Source organism: Hermetia illucens, chromosome 5, assembly GCF_905115235.1.
Source record: "Hermetia illucens chromosome 5, iHerIll2.2.curated.20191125, whole genome shotgun sequence".
Taxonomy (NCBI): domain Eukaryota; kingdom Metazoa; phylum Arthropoda; class Insecta; order Diptera; family Stratiomyidae; genus Hermetia; species Hermetia illucens.
Genome location: NC_051853.1, coordinates 116,399,379 through 116,421,051, shown reverse-complemented (window position 1 = coordinate 116,421,051; position 21,673 = coordinate 116,399,379). Strand labels below are relative to the sequence as shown.

At 41.7% G+C, this 21,673-nt stretch overlaps 1 protein-coding gene across 1 annotated transcript; it reads left to right on the top strand.

Annotated features, from left to right (window-relative positions):
* The first annotated feature begins 114 nt into the window (after nt 1–114).
* Nucleotides 115–21,234, top strand: LOC119657628 (activating signal cointegrator 1 complex subunit 2). Its single transcript, XM_038064632.1, has 7 exons — nt 115–721; nt 777–854; nt 17,748–17,905; nt 17,969–18,700; nt 18,757–18,897; nt 19,046–19,152; nt 19,203–21,234. Exons 1-7 carry the CDS (start codon nt 698–700, stop codon nt 20,090–20,092), a joined length of 2,130 nt encoding a protein of 709 aa, XP_037920560.1. The 5' UTR covers nt 115–697; the 3' UTR covers nt 20,093–21,234.
* Nucleotides 21,235–21,673: the final 439 nt, after the last annotated feature.

The following is a 21,673-nucleotide window of genomic DNA, read 5'->3' as shown; positions in this document are numbered from 1 at the left end:
TACCGTGGCCTTTTGTAAAACAAAACCTCCGTGCCACTTGGGCTTCACGAGGCTTGCACGATTTTTATTCGTTATGCCAATTTCCGCTCGGAATTCACCTTGTTACTCCAAAACGTTGAGACGAAATGTCAAGTCAGCTATATGTATATTTTTTTGCACAAAAGCTTCTAAGATATATTGTTGCATTTTTACCACAATTCAATATAAAAACCAGATTTCGAAGTTAAAAAACAATCATAAATATATAAGCAAGCATCCCATATATTATTTGACATAGTGGGGATGGCACTCAGCCTCAGCTTTCGCTCCAGCTATTCACAGACGATTTCAGCTCCTGTGTTCTTGCGCCACGCCGCGTCTCAGTTCGACTAAATAATCCCTTCCGCAGTCTCCAAAATGGATTCTTTCAAATTAATTACATTTAAAAGTAACTGCCGAAAAACGAAAACCGCTGTCAAATTGCGAAAGACGTAATCTGCCATCAGAATCAACCTTGCCGCAGAGAAGCGAACTTCGCGACGTGAAATCTTCATTGTATATTGAAGCTGCGTACGAGTCGGAGCTTACCTCGTACGCATGCACGCGTGCCTCTATTATATTTTAGCTATAGAACGTCTGACAGTTGAGTTGGCAGGCGGCTGTACTCAGTTTCGCAAGTTTCGCAGCGCAAGGTGGTTGTAAATATCAGGGAACGGATATGGTGTGCAAAGTAGATTTCCAGGTAAATGAAGTGCTTTCAGCTTCAATTCTAGTAATTAATCAATTATTTATTGCAGAACCCAGAGGGGTTACCTCTTCATGAATTACACTTTCTTATAAAAGAGAACGGAGTACAACTAAAAGTGCCAGCTTTGGTAAGTGTTACCCACTGACGTTAAGGAGGCTCACGAGCTCCGCAGTTTTCCGTTTTAGGTTTTCGCTTAACCGCGATTGTTATGCGTTATGCCAGTTCGATCGCATTTTGCGTTGTTACTTCCAAGCAATAGACCAAATCTCAGATCAGCTGGGGAAAAAGAATTCTCCATAATATACAAGTACATAAAGTTTTTCCCAAGTTACCTATTCAAAATTTTGTTTTAACAGTTAAACGTTCACGGGCAAAGTGAACAATATACACTGCGGTCGTCGTCGTGGGCATTGCGTGGCTCGCGGGCGCCAAACAGCACGTAGCTTATGTATTCCGATTAGACTAGAACCCGAATCATCACCAACGGCGCAACAACCGGTATCCGGTCTAGGCCTGCCTTAATAAGGAACTCCAGACATCAAGGTTTTGTGCCGAGGTCCACCAATTCGATATCCCCAAAAGCTGTCTGGCGTCCTGGCCTACGCCATCGCTCCATCTTAGGCAGGGTCTGCCTCGTTTTCTTTTTCTACCACAAACATAGCCCTTGTAGACTTTCCGGGCTGGGTCATCCTCATCCATACGGATTAAGTGACCCGCCCACCATAAGCTATTGAGCCGGATTTTATCCACAACCGGACGGTCATGGTATCGCTCATAGATTTCGTCATTGTGTAGGCTACGGAACCGTCCATCCTCATGTAGGGGGTCAAAAATTCTTCGGAGGATTCTTCTCTCGAACGCGGCCAAGAGTTCACAATTTTTCTTGCTAAGAACCCAAGTTTCCGAGGAATATATGAGGACTGGCAAGATCATAGTCTTGTACAGTAAGAGCTTTGACCCTATGGTGAGACGTTTCGAGCGGAACAGTCTTTGTAAGCTGAAATAGGCTCTGTTGGCTGACAACAACTGTGCGCGGATTTCATCATCGTAGCTTTATCGGTTGTGATTTTCGACCCTAGATAGGAGAAATTGTCAACGGTCTCAAAGTTGTATTCTCCTATCCTTATTCTTCTTCGTGTTTGACCAGTGCGGTTTGATGTTATTGGTTGATTCGTCTTCGGTGCTGACGTTGCCACCATATATTTTGTCTTGCCTTCATTCATGTGCAGCCCAAGATCTCGCCCCAATGCTCGATCTGGATGAAGGCAGTTTGTACGTCTCGGGTGGTTCTTCCCATGATGTCGATATCGTCAGCATAGGACAGTAGTTGGGTGGACTTAAACCGGATCGTATCTCTTACATTTACCTCAGCATCACGGATCACTTTCTCGAGGGCCAGGTTAAAGAGGACGCGTGATAGGGCATCGCCTTGAGGTAGACCGTTGTTAATGTCGAATGCTCTTGAGAGTGATCCTGCTGCTTTTATCTGGCGTCGCACATTGGTCAGGGTCAGCCTAATCAGTCTTATTAATTTCGTCGGGATACCGAATTCTCTCATGGCCGTGTACAATTTTACCCTGGCTATGCTGTCATAGGCGGCTTTAAAGCCGAGGAATAGATGGTGCAACTGTTGTCCATATTCCAACAGTTTTTCCATCGCTTGCCGCAGAGAGAAAATCTTATCTGTTGCTGATTTGCCTGGAGTGAAGCCTCTTTGGTATGGACCAATGATGTTGTGGGCGTATGGGGCTATCCGGCCTAACAAGATAGCGGAGAATATCTTATAGATAGTACTCAGCAACGTGATACCTCGAATAAATGCAATTAATTATTGTTTAAAATTCTTTTGCATTTAACAGAGTTGTTCATTTAACCTGCAATATTGTGATTGCGTAATTATATGGTTTCTCCCCTAACATCTGGATTTGAAGTGAATCACTTTTTTATTAGAAACAAAATATAAAATTCAATTTTTATTTAGAAAATTATATTATTAATTTATCATTTATATTAACGAAAATTGGATTAGATTCAGTGATTTTCGTGTAAAATGCAGTTTAGTTCATTTCATTAAAATGGTTACCTCAACCTATCCAAGATGAATGTTTTCATACTCCGTATAAAGGAATTACTTCCGAAGATATTTTTATTTTTGCTATCGCTTTCAGTTATTTTAATGCCGCATTCCGTCATCTGTGCCACGTAAAGATGTTCAGTTCGGTATGGGGATGGGCTCGTCTCTCGTACCACGCGCTGGAAGCTAGTGCTTGTGCACGATAAGATTAGTTTTTAACGTGTAGGCGCTACTCGGCTTAGCGCCAATTTTTAGCAGTGAAGTTTTTCCATTAGTTTCTTGCAAAAATGAGCACTAGATGCAAAATTTCATTAATTAAAATCTTTTTAAGGGGATATGCAGCAATAAAAATTTTAAAAAAATTAAATTTAAATGACTCAGCTCCTTTCATATACAGTAAGTCAAACTGAAATCCATAAGTGTTCAGAAAGTGGATAAAGGAGTTGTTGCAACGAAAAAGGATCAAATAAAACTCTTGCTGAAGGCGAGTAACATAAGAAACTCCATTTTCGTACGGAAAATTAAAATCCTGACAGTGCTAAAAAATCAGAGTAATCGTTTTTTCTTCAGCCTTTGTCCCGGTCACAAGCGGGGTCGGCTCGTCGTGATCGGTTTCGCCATTTGGCTCTATCGTATGCCTGATCTGGGTGCAATCTCGAGGCTTTTAAATCTTCATCCAGCATATCAAGCCATCGTTGTTTAGGCCTGCCTTTTGGTCGTTCACCATCGACTTCGATGCTCAGACCAATCTTGGCAAGTGAATTCTCGTTTGCACGAATTGCGTGACCATACCATCGAAGACGCCTCTCTCGCAACTTTTCCACGATCGGTTCAACCCCATAACGATCGCGGATATCCTCATTTCGGATGTGATCTAAACGTGTGACGCCACTAGTCCAACGTAGCATCTTCGTCTCCATTACCGCAAGACGTCTTTCATTGTTTTTTTTTGGTCGGCCAACACTCAGAACCATAGAGAGCGACTGGACGGACGACATTGCGGTAAATTTTAGATTTGAGACGATCGTTGATACGTCGATCACAAAGGACACCAGTTGTGGACCGCCACTTCATCCAGGTTGCGTTAATGCGTGAAGCAATTTCATAACGCAGTTTTTCATTGGCTGATAGTGTTGACCAGAGCTATTTAAATCGCTTAGTTCTGGGCAGATCACTACCGCTTACAGTGATTGCACCTGTTTCATGGGGATCGGTCGTCAAATATTCAGTTTTGTTTAGATTCAATCTGAGACCGTATTGCGGCGATCATTCCATTTTTGGACAAGTTGCTCAAGATGATTTTTGCTATTAGATGCTAGGAAAACATCATCTGCATAAATCAGTTTGTAGGGCGCTGGGCGCTGGATATCCCGTGAGATGGTGTCCTTAACAAGCACAAAGAGGGGTGGTGAGAGGGCAGTTCCTTGATGCACACCCACACCAACAAGACACGAAGCGGTTTTGATACACCCGCCATATTTCGAACTTTAGTTTTCGGATCCTGTTAGATCAATTGAACCCAGCGAATGAGTTGTTCTGGCACTAAGTGTTGTCGTAAAGTATACTAGATGAGAGCGATGCTTCTCATTGTGTTTCTCCATGAGCAACCGCGCAGCGTGTATTGCGTCAGTAGTTCCGTAGTTTTTGACAAATCCGGTTTGATTCACGGTTATTTCAACGATTTCGAGAATACGGTTGTCAAGAATGCGTTCAAAAATCTTCATGGTATGGGAAAGTAACCAGATCGGACGATAATTTGAACATTCTGCTGGACTACCTTCCCTTTTCCATATTGGAACAGTGGTGCTTTCTTGCCAGTCAGATGGCGTTCTTCCTTCCTAAATAACTCGATTAAAGAATTCACTGAGGCACAGTGTTGGGTCCCAGCTTTTCGCTTTCCAGAGCTCAGATGCGATGTTGTCAGGTCTTGTGGCTTTCCCCGATTTCATTCGTTTTATTACCTCTTCAACTTCAGTTGCGCTGCCGTGAAAGTCCTGGGGGGGTTTAACGTGAGTACCTGCCGTGTAGGCATAATCCCACGGTCCTCTTCGGACACGGATTGATTTTGTGACCACAATCAGAGCTCCGCCATGCAAGCTCAGCGGTCCTGGTTTATAGTGAGTGCAGACTCAGCATTCATACCAGTGTATGCGAGGCCTATCTAACACCTCTGCCGCAACTAAGGAGTACGGCACTCGTGTTGAAATGCAATACCACACCGAGGCCCGAAGGTCTCTTCTCGCTTGAGCATAACCAGCAACCCCCATGAAACCCCCACTAGGGGGCCAACCGCAAATAACCGGGCCGAGAACATATCCGCCAGGAATTCTCTTGTAGCATATCCTCTCAGAGGGCCATCCCAGTTCCTATGGTACCAGATAACCTCCGGTGAGGCTTCGTGGCAGAGCCACTTCAGATGAGTCCCTTGCAGACTCGGGGTTGATCGCCCTCCTCGAGTAGGTGGGGAGTTGCGCTGACAGGTAGAACTGGTCCAAATGTCGGCAATGATTGTGGAAGTGGAGGCTGAGCAAATTCTTCAGTTGAAATCTGCTCGAAGTATTCTCGCCATCTATCCATTGCGGCTCGACGGTTGATAAGCAAAGTACCGTTCTTGTCATTAATGCAACAGAAGTGTTCGATATCCTGTGTATGTTCGTTACGGTTTTTAGCAAGTCGATGCAGATCTTTCTTGCCATCCAGTTTATCGTGAAGATTTTTGTAATCGTTCCCTCGGGCGATCGCTTTCTTTGCTTCCCAGTTGGCATTCTTATAAATTTGCCAATTAGTAGGCGTTGTGGTAGAGGCGTTTCTTTTCACGGACCTTCATTTCAACATCATCATCCCAAAGCCAAGTTTCTCGGTTGATGTACCGCTTACCCGACTTGGTGACCCCGAGGGTTGCAGAGACCGCTTTGTGGATCGTGCTTTCATTTGGTTCCATGATTCTTCCACATTCGTAATGGCCGGCAATCGTATGACTGAGATCGTTTCTTCTTTCTTCTCACCATTTAATGCGCGGCGGGCCAGTGCATTCCTCACGCTGTTTTAGCGGTGTCTTAATTCGCAAGACGGCAATCAATGGCCGATGTTGAGGTGCGATGTTTTACTGGAAGATGAGAGAATCGTTTAATGAACCATGTATTCATACGTACATGGTCATGTGTGTCCGCAAAATCGATTATATGCTCGCCAACCTCATTGCGCGCTCTGAACCCCTTTGGCATCTGTTACCGTCTGCCTTTTCACCCAGATGATCATTAAGGTCGCCGGCAATGAAGATATAGTCGTCAGCAGGCATGTGACAAGTCTTTTCATCGAGAAGTTGCCAGAAGGCATCTTTCTCGGCATCAGGTCGACCTGTCTGTGGTGCGTATGCGGTGAAGAAGTGAATAGTGCGATCAGCTGGTATAATGGCGAGCTTCATCAGCCGATCATCAAATCGTTCGACTTCTTTAATGGCATCACGGAAACCCTCTGAAATGGCAATGTCAACACCATATTGAATGTGTGGGTTACGAAAATAGAGAAGTTTGTAGCCATCTTTACCGCGTTCGCGTTCAATGTCGCAACTCTTGGCATCAATCCATCGGGTTTCTTGCATAGCGCAGGCTCTAGCATCTAGAATGCGTTCTTCACTGGGCAGTGGCATGGATTGGACCAGAAGTTGGATTTATTTGGCTGGCATCTTTCTTCATTCCCCGATAAGACCCTCTATCAAGTATCTTTTGTTTGAAATGGGACTTTCGCGAAGCCTACCATCGACATAATCCCGTTGGTTCTCAATAATATTGCAATTCGAGGATTGTGGAGAGGATTTGATTAGCTTTGGACAATTGAATACTATCACGTATGTGTTTTTCTCGCCTCTTCTTTCTGGTCACTGTTTTGGCATACCTCAAACGATAGAAAAATTTACAATTTCTCCGCGCTGACATGCAATTTGTTTTAAATATCCATAGACATATGCGCATTCCAGAAGCTTGTAGTTGCGCATGGAAAGTTCGGAGAACTTCTTAAGCAGTTTATTTGCAGATCTTCGGAAAGTTGTTTGTTTTCATCACTTTACACGGCTCCTAAACCTAACGTTGTGACGATTACACACGTCTCAGACGATTCCAGATTGATACCTCATTCCACTCGTCTTTGATTTTGTGCACTCTCTCGCAAACTGCCGTATCCTCTGACCGTTAGACTTACTCAAGGCATATCACCAAATGCTTGTAGCTCCCGCAGCCATCACTAGGTCAGGTTCTAGGACTTTCGGCGCAGACCTTTTAAAAATTCATTTATCTCCGTTATTGTTCTGTATATTTGGATAATGTTCTGGTCGTGTCTTCCGCTGAGTTCGAACATTTAGAACAGCTCGAGTCTTTTGCAATGTTCGGTCGAGTGCTCAACGTTGAGAAATGCAAATTTTTACAATCATAGGTGAAATTCCAACCCCACTTGGTCACCCCTGATGTGCGACCGATAAATTCACGCTGTGTCGTAATGCGATATCTCTGAAAGACATATCCACACAACCTTGTGCTGAGGCTCTCTGCCAAGAGTGGATTTTACGCCTTGATGTGCTGGCAGTTATAATCACCAACCAGAGAATGCAGTTTGAGTCCTCCTTTTTCTTGGACAATTTCCATGGCTTCAAACGCCATCGGACAACTGCCACAAATCAGAAAGTCAAGAGAGATAAGCGAGTTCGAGAAACTGTAATAAAAATTAACTGTTCATTTCAAAATAAAAATAAAAGTTTGTCGCTCTCTTTAATAATTGGTAATAAAATGTATTGTCTTGATAAAGCTTCCTGATCTATTGATCGCAAGTAAATCCCAAAGGCCTTTCAGATGCATGGGAAAAGGTGTGAAGATGGATGAGCTTGTCTTGGCTGCGATGTCCGTGCATTCGTTATGTATTATGAATAGCTTTCTAAACGAAAGCTATTGGTGGTAAAGATGCTGAGGCAGGGAGTCCTCGCAGTCCATATTAACAACATAACAACTACAGGACCCATGATCGACAATTGTTCGTCTTCCTCGTGTATCCTAGCAAGGCATATTCGTGCATGGATGCGGCATATTGGGCCTTGATTTGGGACGATTTGATCGTTTAAACGTCCTGTTTTATCCCATTCTGTATGTTAATTATCATTAACATTTCTTAATATCCACTTGTGAACGGGACAAAGGCTGAAGAAAAAGAAGAATATCCAATTATTTTTTTCTTTTTTATAATTATATCTTACAGTTGTTAAACGCATGCCATTTACCTTTAGTCTACTAAAATGTTACATTTGCGAAACGCATACAATTCTCCTGTAATCTATTAAAATCTCACGTTTGCAAATCGAATGGTATTTTAAGGTTTTGTGTGAAACAAAAGCAAGGGGTGTGTTAATTTTTTTTCACAGAATATAGTCGAGTGGGGTATCAAATTAAAGGGTTCGATTAGTACTTTTCGAAATTGATATTTTTGATAATGGGTCAAACATAGGGGAGTGAGGGCTCAAACTGGGTGCCTTAAAAAGTGTAACAAGTCTCGTTCTCAGAACCTACCTCAAAATACATGTCATTCCTATATCTGCACAAATAATAATAACAATCGTTGGCGCAACAATCCATATTGGATCAGGGCCTTGAAGTGTGTTAGAGCACTTTATTCAAGACCGAAACGATACACTACAGTGTACTGTAAGAGGCAATGTGGTCAGCATTGCGCTCGTCCTGGCCCTGATTTGACGCAGGTACTCATTCACAGTTAAGTTGACTGGTATCCGACGTCAGATCACGATATAAATCTCACTGCTACCAGTGAGATTTGAACCGGGATCTTCCATACGATAGCTTTGTGCTCTAACCACTCAGCTATCCGGACACACTGCACATATCTGCACAAAGAAAAATAATAATAGTATATTAACATATTTTTACTTTACTATGAAAACCCCCCTCAAGTTCATCCTAGAAGTTCGAAATTTGAAACCGTTATAGGTAATGTAATACACAATTTTGGAAAGTTTAAAAAAAATGTAACTATTATTAACGAAGTTATAGAAAGTTAAAATTGTGCATTTCACGTCAATTTACCGCACTCTAAGACGAGTATGACGTCACTATCATGTAAAGTTATCTCATTTGAATTTAAATTGTATAAATATATGTAAAATAAAGAGTTAAGCAATCTGCAATCTCCTGTTCCTTTTTTCGCACAGCAAAGCGTGATTATAGTACGGCGTACTGCAAAGTCAATGTCTCCCAAATTTCCAAGTTTCCAATTCATTCCGTTCTTCCAGAAGCAGTCAACATTTCATACTACCCTACATTTAAAGGGCGCTACTGGTTGTCGACATTTTCGAGCTTCCAAAACTTCAACATTTGAGCGTTCAATGGTTACTCCTCTGTATGGATGTCACATGCCGGCTCTTGATCAGAGTCCGCGTCTTCGGTGGCTACGACCTTGTCGGAGATGATCCAACCAATTAGTGCCTTTTAAAGTTCCGGTAGGTATACATGCATATCTAAATTGAATCCACTTATCTTATCGCCAAAGCATAAATACACACACACATTCGTAAATTGAATAACGCTGGTGCTAATGTACGTATATATCCAAATAAATTGGACACTACCCACACACTTTATTATTATAATATATACATATGACTGCTTCGAGTAATTGATACTGATATACATACAAAGAACTAAACAAGTCGGAATACCGGAAGCTGGCGCTTCGGGTATAAAGGTTTCTGTTCATCTAATGTGAGAAACTTTCTACGCCCATTTTTCCATTCGTATATGGCTAAAAACTCAAAATATTCCTCCATATTTTTTTCAAACTACAAGAAATACGTACATATTAGAGACGTAGATATTATGCTCACGCTAAACAAACATTCATCATCATCATCAACGGCGCAACAACCGGTATCCGGTCTAGGCCTGCCTTAATAAGGAACTCCAGACATCCCGGTTTTGCGCCGAGGTCCACCAATTCGATATCCCTAAAAGCTGTCTGGCGTCCTGGCCCACGCCATCGCTCCATCTTAGGCAGGGTCTGCCTCGTCTTCTTTTCCTACCATAGATATTGCCCTTATAGACTTTCCGGGTGGGATCATCTTCATCCATACGGATTAAGTGACCCGCCCACCGTAACCTATTGAGCCGGATTTTATCCACAACCGGACGGTCATGGTATCGCTCATAGATTTCGTCATTGTGTAGGCTACGGAATCGTCCATCCTCATGTAGGGGGCCAAAAATTCTTCGGAGGATTCTTCTCTCGAACGCGGCCAAGAGTTCGCAATTTTTCTTGCTAAGAACCCAAGTTTCCGAGGAATACATGAGGACTGGCAAGATCATAGTCTTGTACAGTAAGAGCTTTGACCCTATGGTGAGACGTTTCGAGCGGAACAGTCTTTGTAAGCTGAAGTAGGCTCTGTTGGCTGACAACAACCGTGCGCGGATTTCATCATCGTAGTTGTTATCGGTTGTGATTTTCGACCCTAGATAGGAGAAATTGTCAACGGTCTCAAAGTTGTATTCCCCTATCCTTATTCTTGTTCGTGCTTGTGTTTGACCAGTGCGGTTTGATGTTGTTGGTTGATTCGTCTTCGGTGCTGACGTTGCCACCATGTATTTTGTCTTGCCTTCATTGATGTGCAGCCCAAGATCTCGCGCCGCCTGCTCGATCTGGATGAAGGCAGTTTGAACGTCTCGGGTGGTTCTTCCCATGATGTCGATATCGTCAGCATAGGCCAGTAGTTGGGTGGACTTGAAGAGGATCGTACCTCTTGCATTCACCTCAGCATCACGGATCACCTTCTCGAGGGCCAGGTTAAAGAGGACGCATGATAGCGCATCCCCTTGTCGTAGACCGTTGTTGATGTCAAATGGTCTTGAGAGTGATCCTGCTGCTTTTATCTGGCCTCGCACATTGGTCAGGGTCAGCCTAGTCAGTCTTATTAATTTCGTCGGGATACCGAATTCCCTCATGGCCGTGTACAGTTTTACCCTGGCTATGCTATCATAGGCGGCTTTAAAGTCGATGAACAGATGGTGCAACTGTTGTCCATATTCCAACAGTTTTTCCATCGCCTGCCGCAGAGAGAAAATCTGATCTGTTGCTGATTTGCCTGGAGTGAAGCCTCTTTGGTATGGGCCAATGATGTTCTGGGCGTATGGGGCTATCCGGCCTAGCAAGATAGTGGAGAATATCTTATAGATGGTACTCAGCAACGTGATACCTCTATAATTGCTGCACTGTGTGATATCTCCCTTTTTATGTATGAGACAGATTATGCCTCGCTGCCAATCGTCAGGCATTGATTCGCTGTCCCATACCTTGAGCACAAGTTGATGAACCACTTGGTGTAACTGGTCGCCTCCATATTTAACCAATTCGGCTGTAATTCCATCGGCTCCTGGCGACTTATGATTTTTTAGCCGATGAATTGCACGGACTGTTTCTCCTAAACTTGGTGGTGGCAGTATTTGTCCATCGTCTTCAGTTGGCGGGACCTCCAACTCGCCGATGTTCTGGTTGTTCAGTAGCTCATCAAAGTACTCAACCCATCGCTCTAATGTGCCCATTCTGTCGGAAATCAGATTTCCCTCTTTGTCTCGGCAGGATGAGCATCGAGGTGTATAAGGCTTCATCCTGCTGACTTGTTGGTAAAACTTCCGCGCCTGGTGCGGTTGCTCCCTGTACTTTTCTAGTTCGCAGACTTGTTGATTCTCCCCTTCCTTTTTCCGTCTGTGAAGTCGCTTCTCCGCTCGACGGAGTTCGTGATAAGTCTCTGCGCGTGCCCGCGTTCTTTGAGAATGCAACATTACTCGGTATGCGGCATTCTTCCGTTCCGTTGCTAGCTTACATTCATCGTCAAACCAGCCGTTCCGACTCCTTTTGCGGCTGGGGCCAAGTATATTTGTGGCCGTATCCATGATAACGTTCTTCAGGTGGTTGTGAAGATCATTAGTTGATGCTTCATCTCCAGGTCCTCTATTGACTGCGGTTATTGCGGCATCCATTTCCCTCTTATAGGTGTCGCGGAGGGTTGTGTTGTGGATGGCTTCAGTGTTCACTCTCACCTGATTGTCAGAGGGGATTCTAGGTGGTATTGTTATTCGAGCTCGGAGCACCATGCCAACGAGATAGTGATCCGAGTCTATATTGGCCCCCCTATATGTTCTGACATTCATCAAGGCTGAGAGGTGGCGGCGTTCGATCAACACGTGGTCAATTTGGTTGAAAGTGGTCCCGTCTGGAGAGGCCCACGTATGTTTGTGGACCGCTTTCCGCGCAAACCAGGTACTTCCAACAACCATTTCGTGTGACCCTGCTAATTGAATAGTCCGCAGTCCGTTATCATTTGTTTTTTCGTGTAAGCTATGGGAGCCAACGTATCGCCTGAATACGGGCTCCTTCCCTACTTGGCTGTTAAAATCCCCAAGTATGATTTTGATATCATATCTGGGACAGGCTTCGAGGGTTCTTTCTACTGCCTCGTAGAAGGTATCCTTCTCCGACTCTGCAGTCTCCTCTGTAGGGGCGTGAACGTTTATGAGGCTTATATTTCTAAACTTGCCTCGCAAGCGCAGAGTGCATAGCCGTTCGCTTATACTTTCAAAGCCGATAACAGCAGGTTTCATTTTTTGGCTGACTAAGAAACCTACTCCGAGCACATGGTTTACTGGATGGCCGCTATAATATATGGTGTAGTGGCTCTTCTCCAGGAAACCGGTCCCTGTCCATCGCATCTCTTGCAACGCTGTTACATCAGCCCTATATTGGGACAGGGTATCGGCTAGCTCCTTATCAGCTTCATCTCTGTACAGGGAGCGCACGCAACAAACATTGCCTTACCGAATATTGTATTCTATATGCATGTATATAAATTGATCGTACACTTATCTTCGATTTACTTCGTGCATATAAGTATACATATTTATATATAACGTATATTGAACACAGCTTGTTCAATCTACAAATATACCTATCTTAATTAGGCACTACCCTAAAACTTCATTTACATATACACATAAATACATACCTTGCTTGCTGGAGTAAGTGATATTGATATATAAATGATTAAAAAACTAAAACGAAATGATTCCCTGCGACCCCCCATTCACCTAAGCTCATTTTGATGTGGTATTGACGAATTGATATGTTATGATCACGTCATACACAATCAATGAATGCTCGAAATTCACACAAAATGTAAAAGTTTCACCTTCTCTAACATTGTTAATAATAGTTGGTTGTCCTTCAAACTTCCCAACGTTATTTTTTTTTCTGTAGCTTCTCCCCCACCATACACACACACACACGTTATTTTTATTTGTACAGATATCGGAACGGGATGTATTTTAAGCCAGATACACCACTGTCATTCGAGTGTGACAGACAGACAGACACATCGACTCGATTATAATAAGGTTCTATTTCAAACAAATCCTTAAAAAAGGACAATTGTTTCCCGTTCCCTCTTTGAGTGCAATAAACTGGAATAGTTGCATCGCCTTCAAACAGGAATATGGAATATATATGTTATCCCTTATAGTGGTGCCAAATTGTACACTTCTATTGGGCTCCCCTTAAACTCAGTGGAGAATGGCACCACTTGCTATGTGAAGGGATTTAGAGACCACACGTTCTCACAAAATTTGGTAATAGTAGGTTCCGTCGTTTCCAAGTAAATCAGGTGCAACGCACAGACAGGCATTGAATCGATTTTAATAAGGCTAAGCTAGCTAAAGCCTGAAAATGAACGAGTTTCGTACTTTAGAATCGACATTTTAACTTTGAGTGCCCATGATTCAAAAATGAATTTATACATTTATACATTTATAGTTACGCGCCCCTTCAATTTCCCATGAAAAATGCTTATTTCTGAATTTTAGTTCTTGTTGCGCAACTGAAGTAGACATTCAACAATATCAAGTTAATGTTGCTGGCTGCGTGAGAGATATGAATGCTTACATTTCTCAAACGATGTCGGACACCGTGTCACGGCAATTTGTAACAATTTAGGAAAGAAGATGGAACATGAAATTTGAATTACTTATAAAATCCAAAATAAGGATGATATTGAAAACAAGTGGGGAAACCGAAAGCTGGACGCTTCAGGTATAAAAGGTTTTGTTGATAATGGATGTAAGAATATTTGGTTGCACAAGGGTTCCACCTATATATAGCTTGTGTGTATATACTGTTACGAATTTGCTTTTTCGTACTTCTGCTGCTGTCACCAATTTTTACATTCTTGGCTACTCGTATTTGTCACTAGTTGCGTTACTTGTTTTACGCAGGCTCGTATCACTGGATTGCGTAGCACTATACAAAAACCCGTTCTATAACTTTAATACAAGCTTTTATTAAACACTAAATTATACAAACGTACTGCACAATTAATTACAGAACACTTCCTTTAACTAGTAGAATTCGGGGCGTATTTATAACCGACGCGTTTAGATCTACTTCTTGACCGACTCTGTGGGCGAATTTCCGGCCCTTTTATACCCCGCGGAACCTTTCAGAAAGGCATGTAAACACTTTACTAGAAAACTACTTTGCGCCTTTGACAAGATCTTCTCGCCGACATTAGAGTCATTTGTTAATAATTATCGTAACTAAATATTTGCCCTACTGTTATACAATTTTGGTGTCTTGGCTAATTGTCATTACTATGATTAGCATTAACGTCACACATAATTTTCCAAGGTGGTTTTCGTCACAATACGTTGAATATACCCCATATTCAATTCGATGTGGTATTGACATTTTAACTCGTGAGGAATAGTAATTTGACGCGAAATGGGCAACCTGGTCCTATTATAACTTTGTTAATTTGTGGGATTTCTACCAAGCGTCCCAATACCCTGCTTTCAATTAAAGCAATCTTATTGTAAAATTTTCCGATTTAGGATGAACTTATGGGGGGTTTGCAGTCTTCCTTTTCTTCAGTCTTTGTCTCGCTCACAAGCGGGGTCGACTCGCTGTGATCGATTTCGCCATTTTATTTTATAAAATGCCTGATTTGGATTCAATCTCGAGGCTTTTAAATTCCCATCCAGCATATCAAGCTACCTTTGTTCCGGCCGGCCTTTTGGTCGTTTACCGTCGATGTTTAGACCAATCTTGGTAAGTGAATTCTCATTAGCGCGTGACCATACCATCGAAGACGCCTCTCTCGTAGTTTTTCCACGATGGGTGCAACCCCATTTCGGATGGGATCAAGACGTGTCACGCCACCAGTCCAACGCAACATCTTCGTCTCCATTTCCGCAAGACTCAGAACCATAGAGAGCGACAGGACAGACTACATTCCGATAAATTTTAGATTTGAGACGTTCGTTGATACTTCAATCACAAAGAACACAAGTCGACAAGTTATTCGAGATCATTTTTGCTATTACATGCTAGGAAGACATCATTTGCATAAAGCAAATGCCGATGGTGAGGTGCAATGGTTTCATAGGGAACGGGTTTGCAATCAGTAACAGTGGTAAAATGTTGGCGTCTTATCAGAATATAGTCGATTTACGTTTTACTGTTCTCACTATAAAATGTAGGAAGATGAGAGAGTCGTTTGATGAACCATGCATTCATAACTACAAGGTCATGGGTGTCCGCTAAACCGATTATGCACTCACCACCCTCATTACGCGCTCCGAACCCCTTTTCCCCCGTGGCACCTGTTACCGGCTGCCTTTTCACCCACATAACCATTAAGGTCGCCGGCAATGATGATATAGTCGTCAACAGGCACGTGACAAGTTTTTTCATCGAGAAGTTGCCAGAAGGCATCTTTCTCGGCATCAGGTCGACCTGGTCCGTGGTGCGTACACGGTGAAGAAGTGGACATTGCGATCAGCTGATATAATAGTGAGCTTCATCAGCTGATCATCAAATCGTTCCACTTGTTTAATGGCATCACGGAAACTCTATGAGATGGTCTCGTGGGACGGAATCCATAACAAGAGAAGGCGCTTCCTTGATGAACACCAACAGAGATACGAAGCGGTTTAGATACACCCACCATACTTCGAACTTTACTTTTCGGATCGTGGTAGAGCAATCGAACCCAGCGCACTAGTTCCTCTGGCACTAAGTGTTGTCGTAAAGCATACTAGATGAGTTCGTGTGGCACACGGTCAAACGCTTTCTCTAGATCCAGAAATGCAATGTAAAGAGGGTGATATTTCTCACGGTGTTTCTGCATGAGTAACCGTGCAGCGTGTATTGCGTCAGCAGTTCCGCAGTCCTTGGTAAATCCGGCTTGATTCACGGTTATTTTAACGATTTCGCGAATACGGTTATCAAGAATGCGTTCAGAAATCTTCATGGTATGGGAAAGTAACCGGATCGGACGGTAATTTAAACATTCTGCTGGACTACCTTTCTTGTTCCATATTGGAACTGTGGTACTTTTTTGCCAGTCAGACGGTATTCTAACTTCTTGAATAACCCGATTAAAGAATCGACTGAATACTATAGTGTTTCCAAAGATCAGATGCGATGTCATCAGGTTTTGTGGGTTTCCCCGATTTCATTCATTTTATTGCCTCCTCGATTTCATTTGCGCTGACAGGTGGAACTGGTTCAAATATCGGCAATGATGGTGGAAGTGCAGGATGAGTTGGTAAGCAAAGTACCGTTCTTGTCATTGACGCAACTTAATAATGTTAAATATATTGTGTGCGTTCGTTTCGGCTTTTGGCAAGTTCTTCTCCTCTCCCTCCATTCTTTAAAGGCATCACGGAAACTCTCTGAAATGGCAATGCCAACACTGTGTTGAATATGTGGGCTACCATAATAGAGAAATTTATAGCCATTTTTACCGCGTTCGCGATCAATGTTGTAGCTTTTGGCACATGACTATCGGGTTTCTTGCAGAGCGCAGATATCAATTCGCCTTTTCCGAAGGGCTCTTGCGGCTGCGTCGGTCTTTCCACTTAGGGTGCCAACATTTAGCGTGCAGACACGTATTTGTCTTGTTCGAACTAACTTACTTCCGTCCTGACGCCGTCCACGCGTGAAGAACCTTTGCCCATTTCTCGACAGGATCGGGCCCGTCCTACTGCATCAACTGAGGTGGACACCTTAGCATTTTTCCGAGGCCTGTTACTCGATCTGATCGTTTTATTTCTACAGACATTGGATGCATTTTCTTGGTCGGCCTGTCGCGGGACCTGTCACCAAAAGAGATTAGGTAGGATTTAGCAAAGTGGAATAACTCCAACTATACTTTATTTACCTCTTTCCCTGATCTCAGCATTTTATTTTTGTTTTACTGAGGATAGTACAAAGTACGTTGCCTCAAAACCCTCCTTTACTTGGGCTTGGGACCAGCATGCATGTTAATAGCTTGGGGGTTCACAGCAAATTTTCAAAATATTTTAATATACTATCATTAACCTTATTTGAGGAGATATAATAACAGGGAGTATGTTGAGGCCAAGATACCATATTCACGGGCCAGCAAGGTGTTTTTTGAGAATTTTTGGGTTGGCTATTTTTTGAGAACGGATCCTTCAAATAATTGATCCATTTCGGAACCCCGCGTTCCATTACTCGCCTTTGCAGCCTATGTCAAAACTAATAATGTACACCCCCCCATTAGATGCATCTCTCATGGTAATAATCACGGGCAAGCGTAATGTTGATCACATTGCATCCTAGTGTATCACCACCGTCTCGAATGAAGTGCTCTGACACGCTTAAGGGTCTAGATCCGATTAGATTGTTGCGCCAACCATTATTATTTTAGATTTAATAAACCAATGTCGTTTTGGCCTATTTTATTTGTTTAGATTTAGTTTAAATTTAAAGCCTTTTAATTCCTAACATTTATGTATGTACTACTAACTCCTAACATTTATGTATGTACATTTCTTGCGGGACAGTCCTCTAGTTTGGTTCTAATAAGAATTTAAAATAAACTTTCAGAATAATCGTTGGGTAAAGCCTAGATGTTATACCAAATTTCATGGAATTCCTTTGGAAAATGGAAAACTCTCTAATCAAGTGCTTATCGATGAATGGTTACATGAGGCGGAGTGGTTTTGTAAGGACCTGGAGCAACTTTTGGGTCTTGAGCATTTCCGGTAATGTCCAGTTCGAGTGTCTTTGCAAAGCGTAAAAAAGAATATATTTCGTCCGTTTTCCAGGTTTTGGTCTACACTCGTTTATGACCCAAAAAGTGTTGAGTTAATTATATCATTTTTACAAGAAGCAATACCACATTATATTCCAGTGAATTCGATATGCTGCGATGATAATGTAGTATCACTTTATACGAAAATTCTTGATAAAGTTTTAAAAATTCTCTGTCGCATGATCACTAACAAAGAGTCAGAAACAGAATGGATTAGAAAACAGGACCTCGGAAAAATGCTATATTCTAAATTTATAATATCAGTTCCCATGATGTTCGACATAATTGTGGCATATGGGCGATCAAATATAAACGTCCTAACGAAAATCATTCAGACAATTTTCAAAATCGAACCAAAATATAATGAAGATCTAAAGCTCGGCTTAAAATTTTTGAAAAACGCCTTCAAAACTATCCAAGGCAAAATTGAAAATGAAGGACGGGAAGAAGGGACTGATCTCCCTACCTTATTTGACGATTTAGCGCTTTACTCCCTCGATTGTGCCATCACAGTATGTTTGTTGTTGGAAACATATCCTGAGGCCCGACGATTTTGTAGCGATTTGAACATGGACCTGTGTATAGCTCATTTTTATGATACTGGAATTCCACTTCTGTATAAGAATATTTCATTAATTGACAACACATCAAAAAGTATAGGCATATTGAATTCCACTAGGATGGAACTATTAAAAGCATTTCGCCATATTGTTTACATGGATATCGACAATATTATTATGAAGCCGTAAGTATTTTAAGTGTATTTTTTTCTGTTTCCCAGTTTCATTAAATGATTTTTAGATCCGAGAGTCTAATACCAGCTGAGCATTTTATTGCAATACTTACGGAATGTTTGTCAGAAAGGACATTTGTTGTTGATTACCAAAAGTATTTTCCCATTGGAAGTGATATCGAAATACTGCAGCAGGCTTGCAAGGAGTTGTAATCTTTCTAAACTTATAAGTGAAATATGCTTCTTGGTTAGGGATCAGAAAGCTTGTTTTCTCTTTCGTTTTTATATTAAACCTTAACTATCATTCGTTCATTTTAAATAATTTGAGACAGTAATTTCCTTAAATTAGTTGCATAGAGATTTATTCAAGGTTGATTTTGTCCTCCGAGCTTACACATCTGAATCACAATCTTATTTTGTGGAATCACCGGAAAAATATTCACTCGTGGATGAATCAATAGAAGGTATTATGTGAATTCCCAAATTGCAAACATCTCTATTTTTTATTTTGCAGATTATAGTGGAGAACCATCTGAAATTATTCAAGTTGTGAACAATGAAGATTTCCCTCGTAAACGCAACATAACCGAGGAAGTTAACCAAGTTTTAGATTTGCTTCCCCACTTGGGTGATGGCTTTATTCATCGTGTCCTAGACAGATATAATAGTCCAGAATCAGCAGTAACGGCAATATTAGAAGGCAATCTTCCGCCCGACCTTGCAGATGCTGATCAAACGGAAGTTTATATTCCGCCTGACATTCGCGATCAGATTTACTTGGAAACTGGAAATCAAAGACTTAACATCTACGACGGCGACAAATACGATATCATGACGCAAGACAATCCCGAATGTATCATTAAAACTGGTAAAGGGTTTCCGGGACAGCCAAAAACCGCCAAACAATTATTAGACGATAAAAGTTACGTACGGGAAATGAAAAGTCGGTATCAAGAATATAGCCTTGTGGAAGAGGACAAAGAGTATGAAGATGAATACGACGATAGTTACGAGGCATTAGCGGATAGTGAGACAAAAAGCAAAAAGATGGCATCAGCGAATAATGTGATAGCGGATGAAGTGGACGATGACGAAAGTGAAGGAGAATTAGTAGAGAGTAAAACTGAAACTGATAAGCAAACACAACGCGATAAAAGCAGAGATTTTTGTGAAAACCCCGCTGACATTCGTGCCAGATACGAAGCTAGACGAAATATGTTTCTTCAAAAAAGGCCGGCAGCATCGGAAACAAAAAATGTGGCTGGAAGCACTAAAGGTCAAGGGCAAGATAAAAGTGTGTTAGCGAACAGGCGAAAAAAAGAAGCAAATAAATCTTCCCGCGCTAATCACAATCGAAAATCTGGGGCATCGTGGAAGCGGAGTCGAGGAATGATTCCGTCTTAGAGAATTAAACGAGGTTGAGAAAGAAGACAATTGTTTCTACCAGAAATTTCATTATACCATATTTATTAGATGAGGATGAATGTTATGAAGTGCAGAGAGAAATTTTCATGTAAAAACTTTATGTAAACGAAAAATGTTCAATTATTTTTGCGCCAATTCTCATTTTGGAAATCTGATTCCTTATTTTTATTATCAGGATACCGCTCAAGATTGATTACTAGTTACACCATATGCGACCAAATTTTCTCGTTGGTTATAACGGCAACCAATGATTCGGTTTTGTATGAAATTTGTTTAGTCTTATAGCACTCAAGTAAATATCAAACTCTGGAAAATGTGATAAATTCTACAATTTTGTGAGCACCCAGCTTCCCATATATGTATGCACCAGTAAGCGGGAAAGAGGAATTTGGTTTGGTCAGGATAAGAATGATAACTATATCTTGAAGTTTGAAAGTACAAGGGAGTAATACTTCGATTTTTTTTCTATGCACAACTAAATGCCAACACATTGGAAGTTCCTCACATAAGTAAAAGACAAAACCTGTACTCCTAATTAATTTCCGGTTTTTTCCATAGATGGCCTTCTATGTTTTGTGTCGCTGTTGGTCACACATCCCTGTCATTTTGTTTAGTTGTTGTCGAGTGTCTAAACTGCGTTGACGTTTCTCCAAAAAGTTCCTCCAGCAAGTTTTTATTGCGCGGCAAAAATGGCGTTCCTAACGAATTTCGAATATAAGCTTGCAGATAAATTGGGGGTTTAACAGCAAGCAATTTCGAAACGTCTGCGAGTCATGGGAAAAATTCAGAAGTGTGGGAAGTGGCTGCCGCATGAACTGACATCGACGGCAAGACCAAATCGTTATGGTCGGAAGGTCATACTGTGTGTGTGTGGTGGGACCAGACCGGTGTGATCTACTTTGAACTGCTGAAACCATCCGGCTTACCCACCAGACCTGGCCCCATCGGATTACCACCTCTGCCTCGTTGGACCACGCACTTTCTGAGAAGCGCTTCGACACCTACGAAAATTTGTCAATTCTACTAGCGTGGTATTCACAAATTACCAGAAAGATAGGAAAAGTGTGTAGAAAGGGATGGAAAACATTTCGAATAAAATAACTATTACGGTTCCCTTGGAATTATGTGTTTTATTCACAAAAAAAAACGGAAATTAATTAGGAGTACATCTGGTATATAAATAAGATCGAAATTATAAACGTTATAATATGCACACAATTAATATTTATCAATATCTTACGGCTCTTAGTTAAATCCAATGCAAGCTTAATTAGTAAGAAAAACAAAAAGAAAGGACTTAAGTTTTTCTTTAAATGCCGAATAAATTTCTTCTATACATATATCGGTATTTCGAGGCCCAGTTGTCTTTTCCACAGTGAGTTTTTATCTGAACTGCTTATGGAGCAGCTTGTCCTTTAAATACCCAAATCTAGATCTACCTACCTATTAACCCAAAAAGCGAAATCTGTAAAATACATATAAAATTAAACTATCTTACGACACCTTCCAAAAGGATATCATCTACAATTAGCCATTCTTTTGCAGCGGAAATTACTCTCC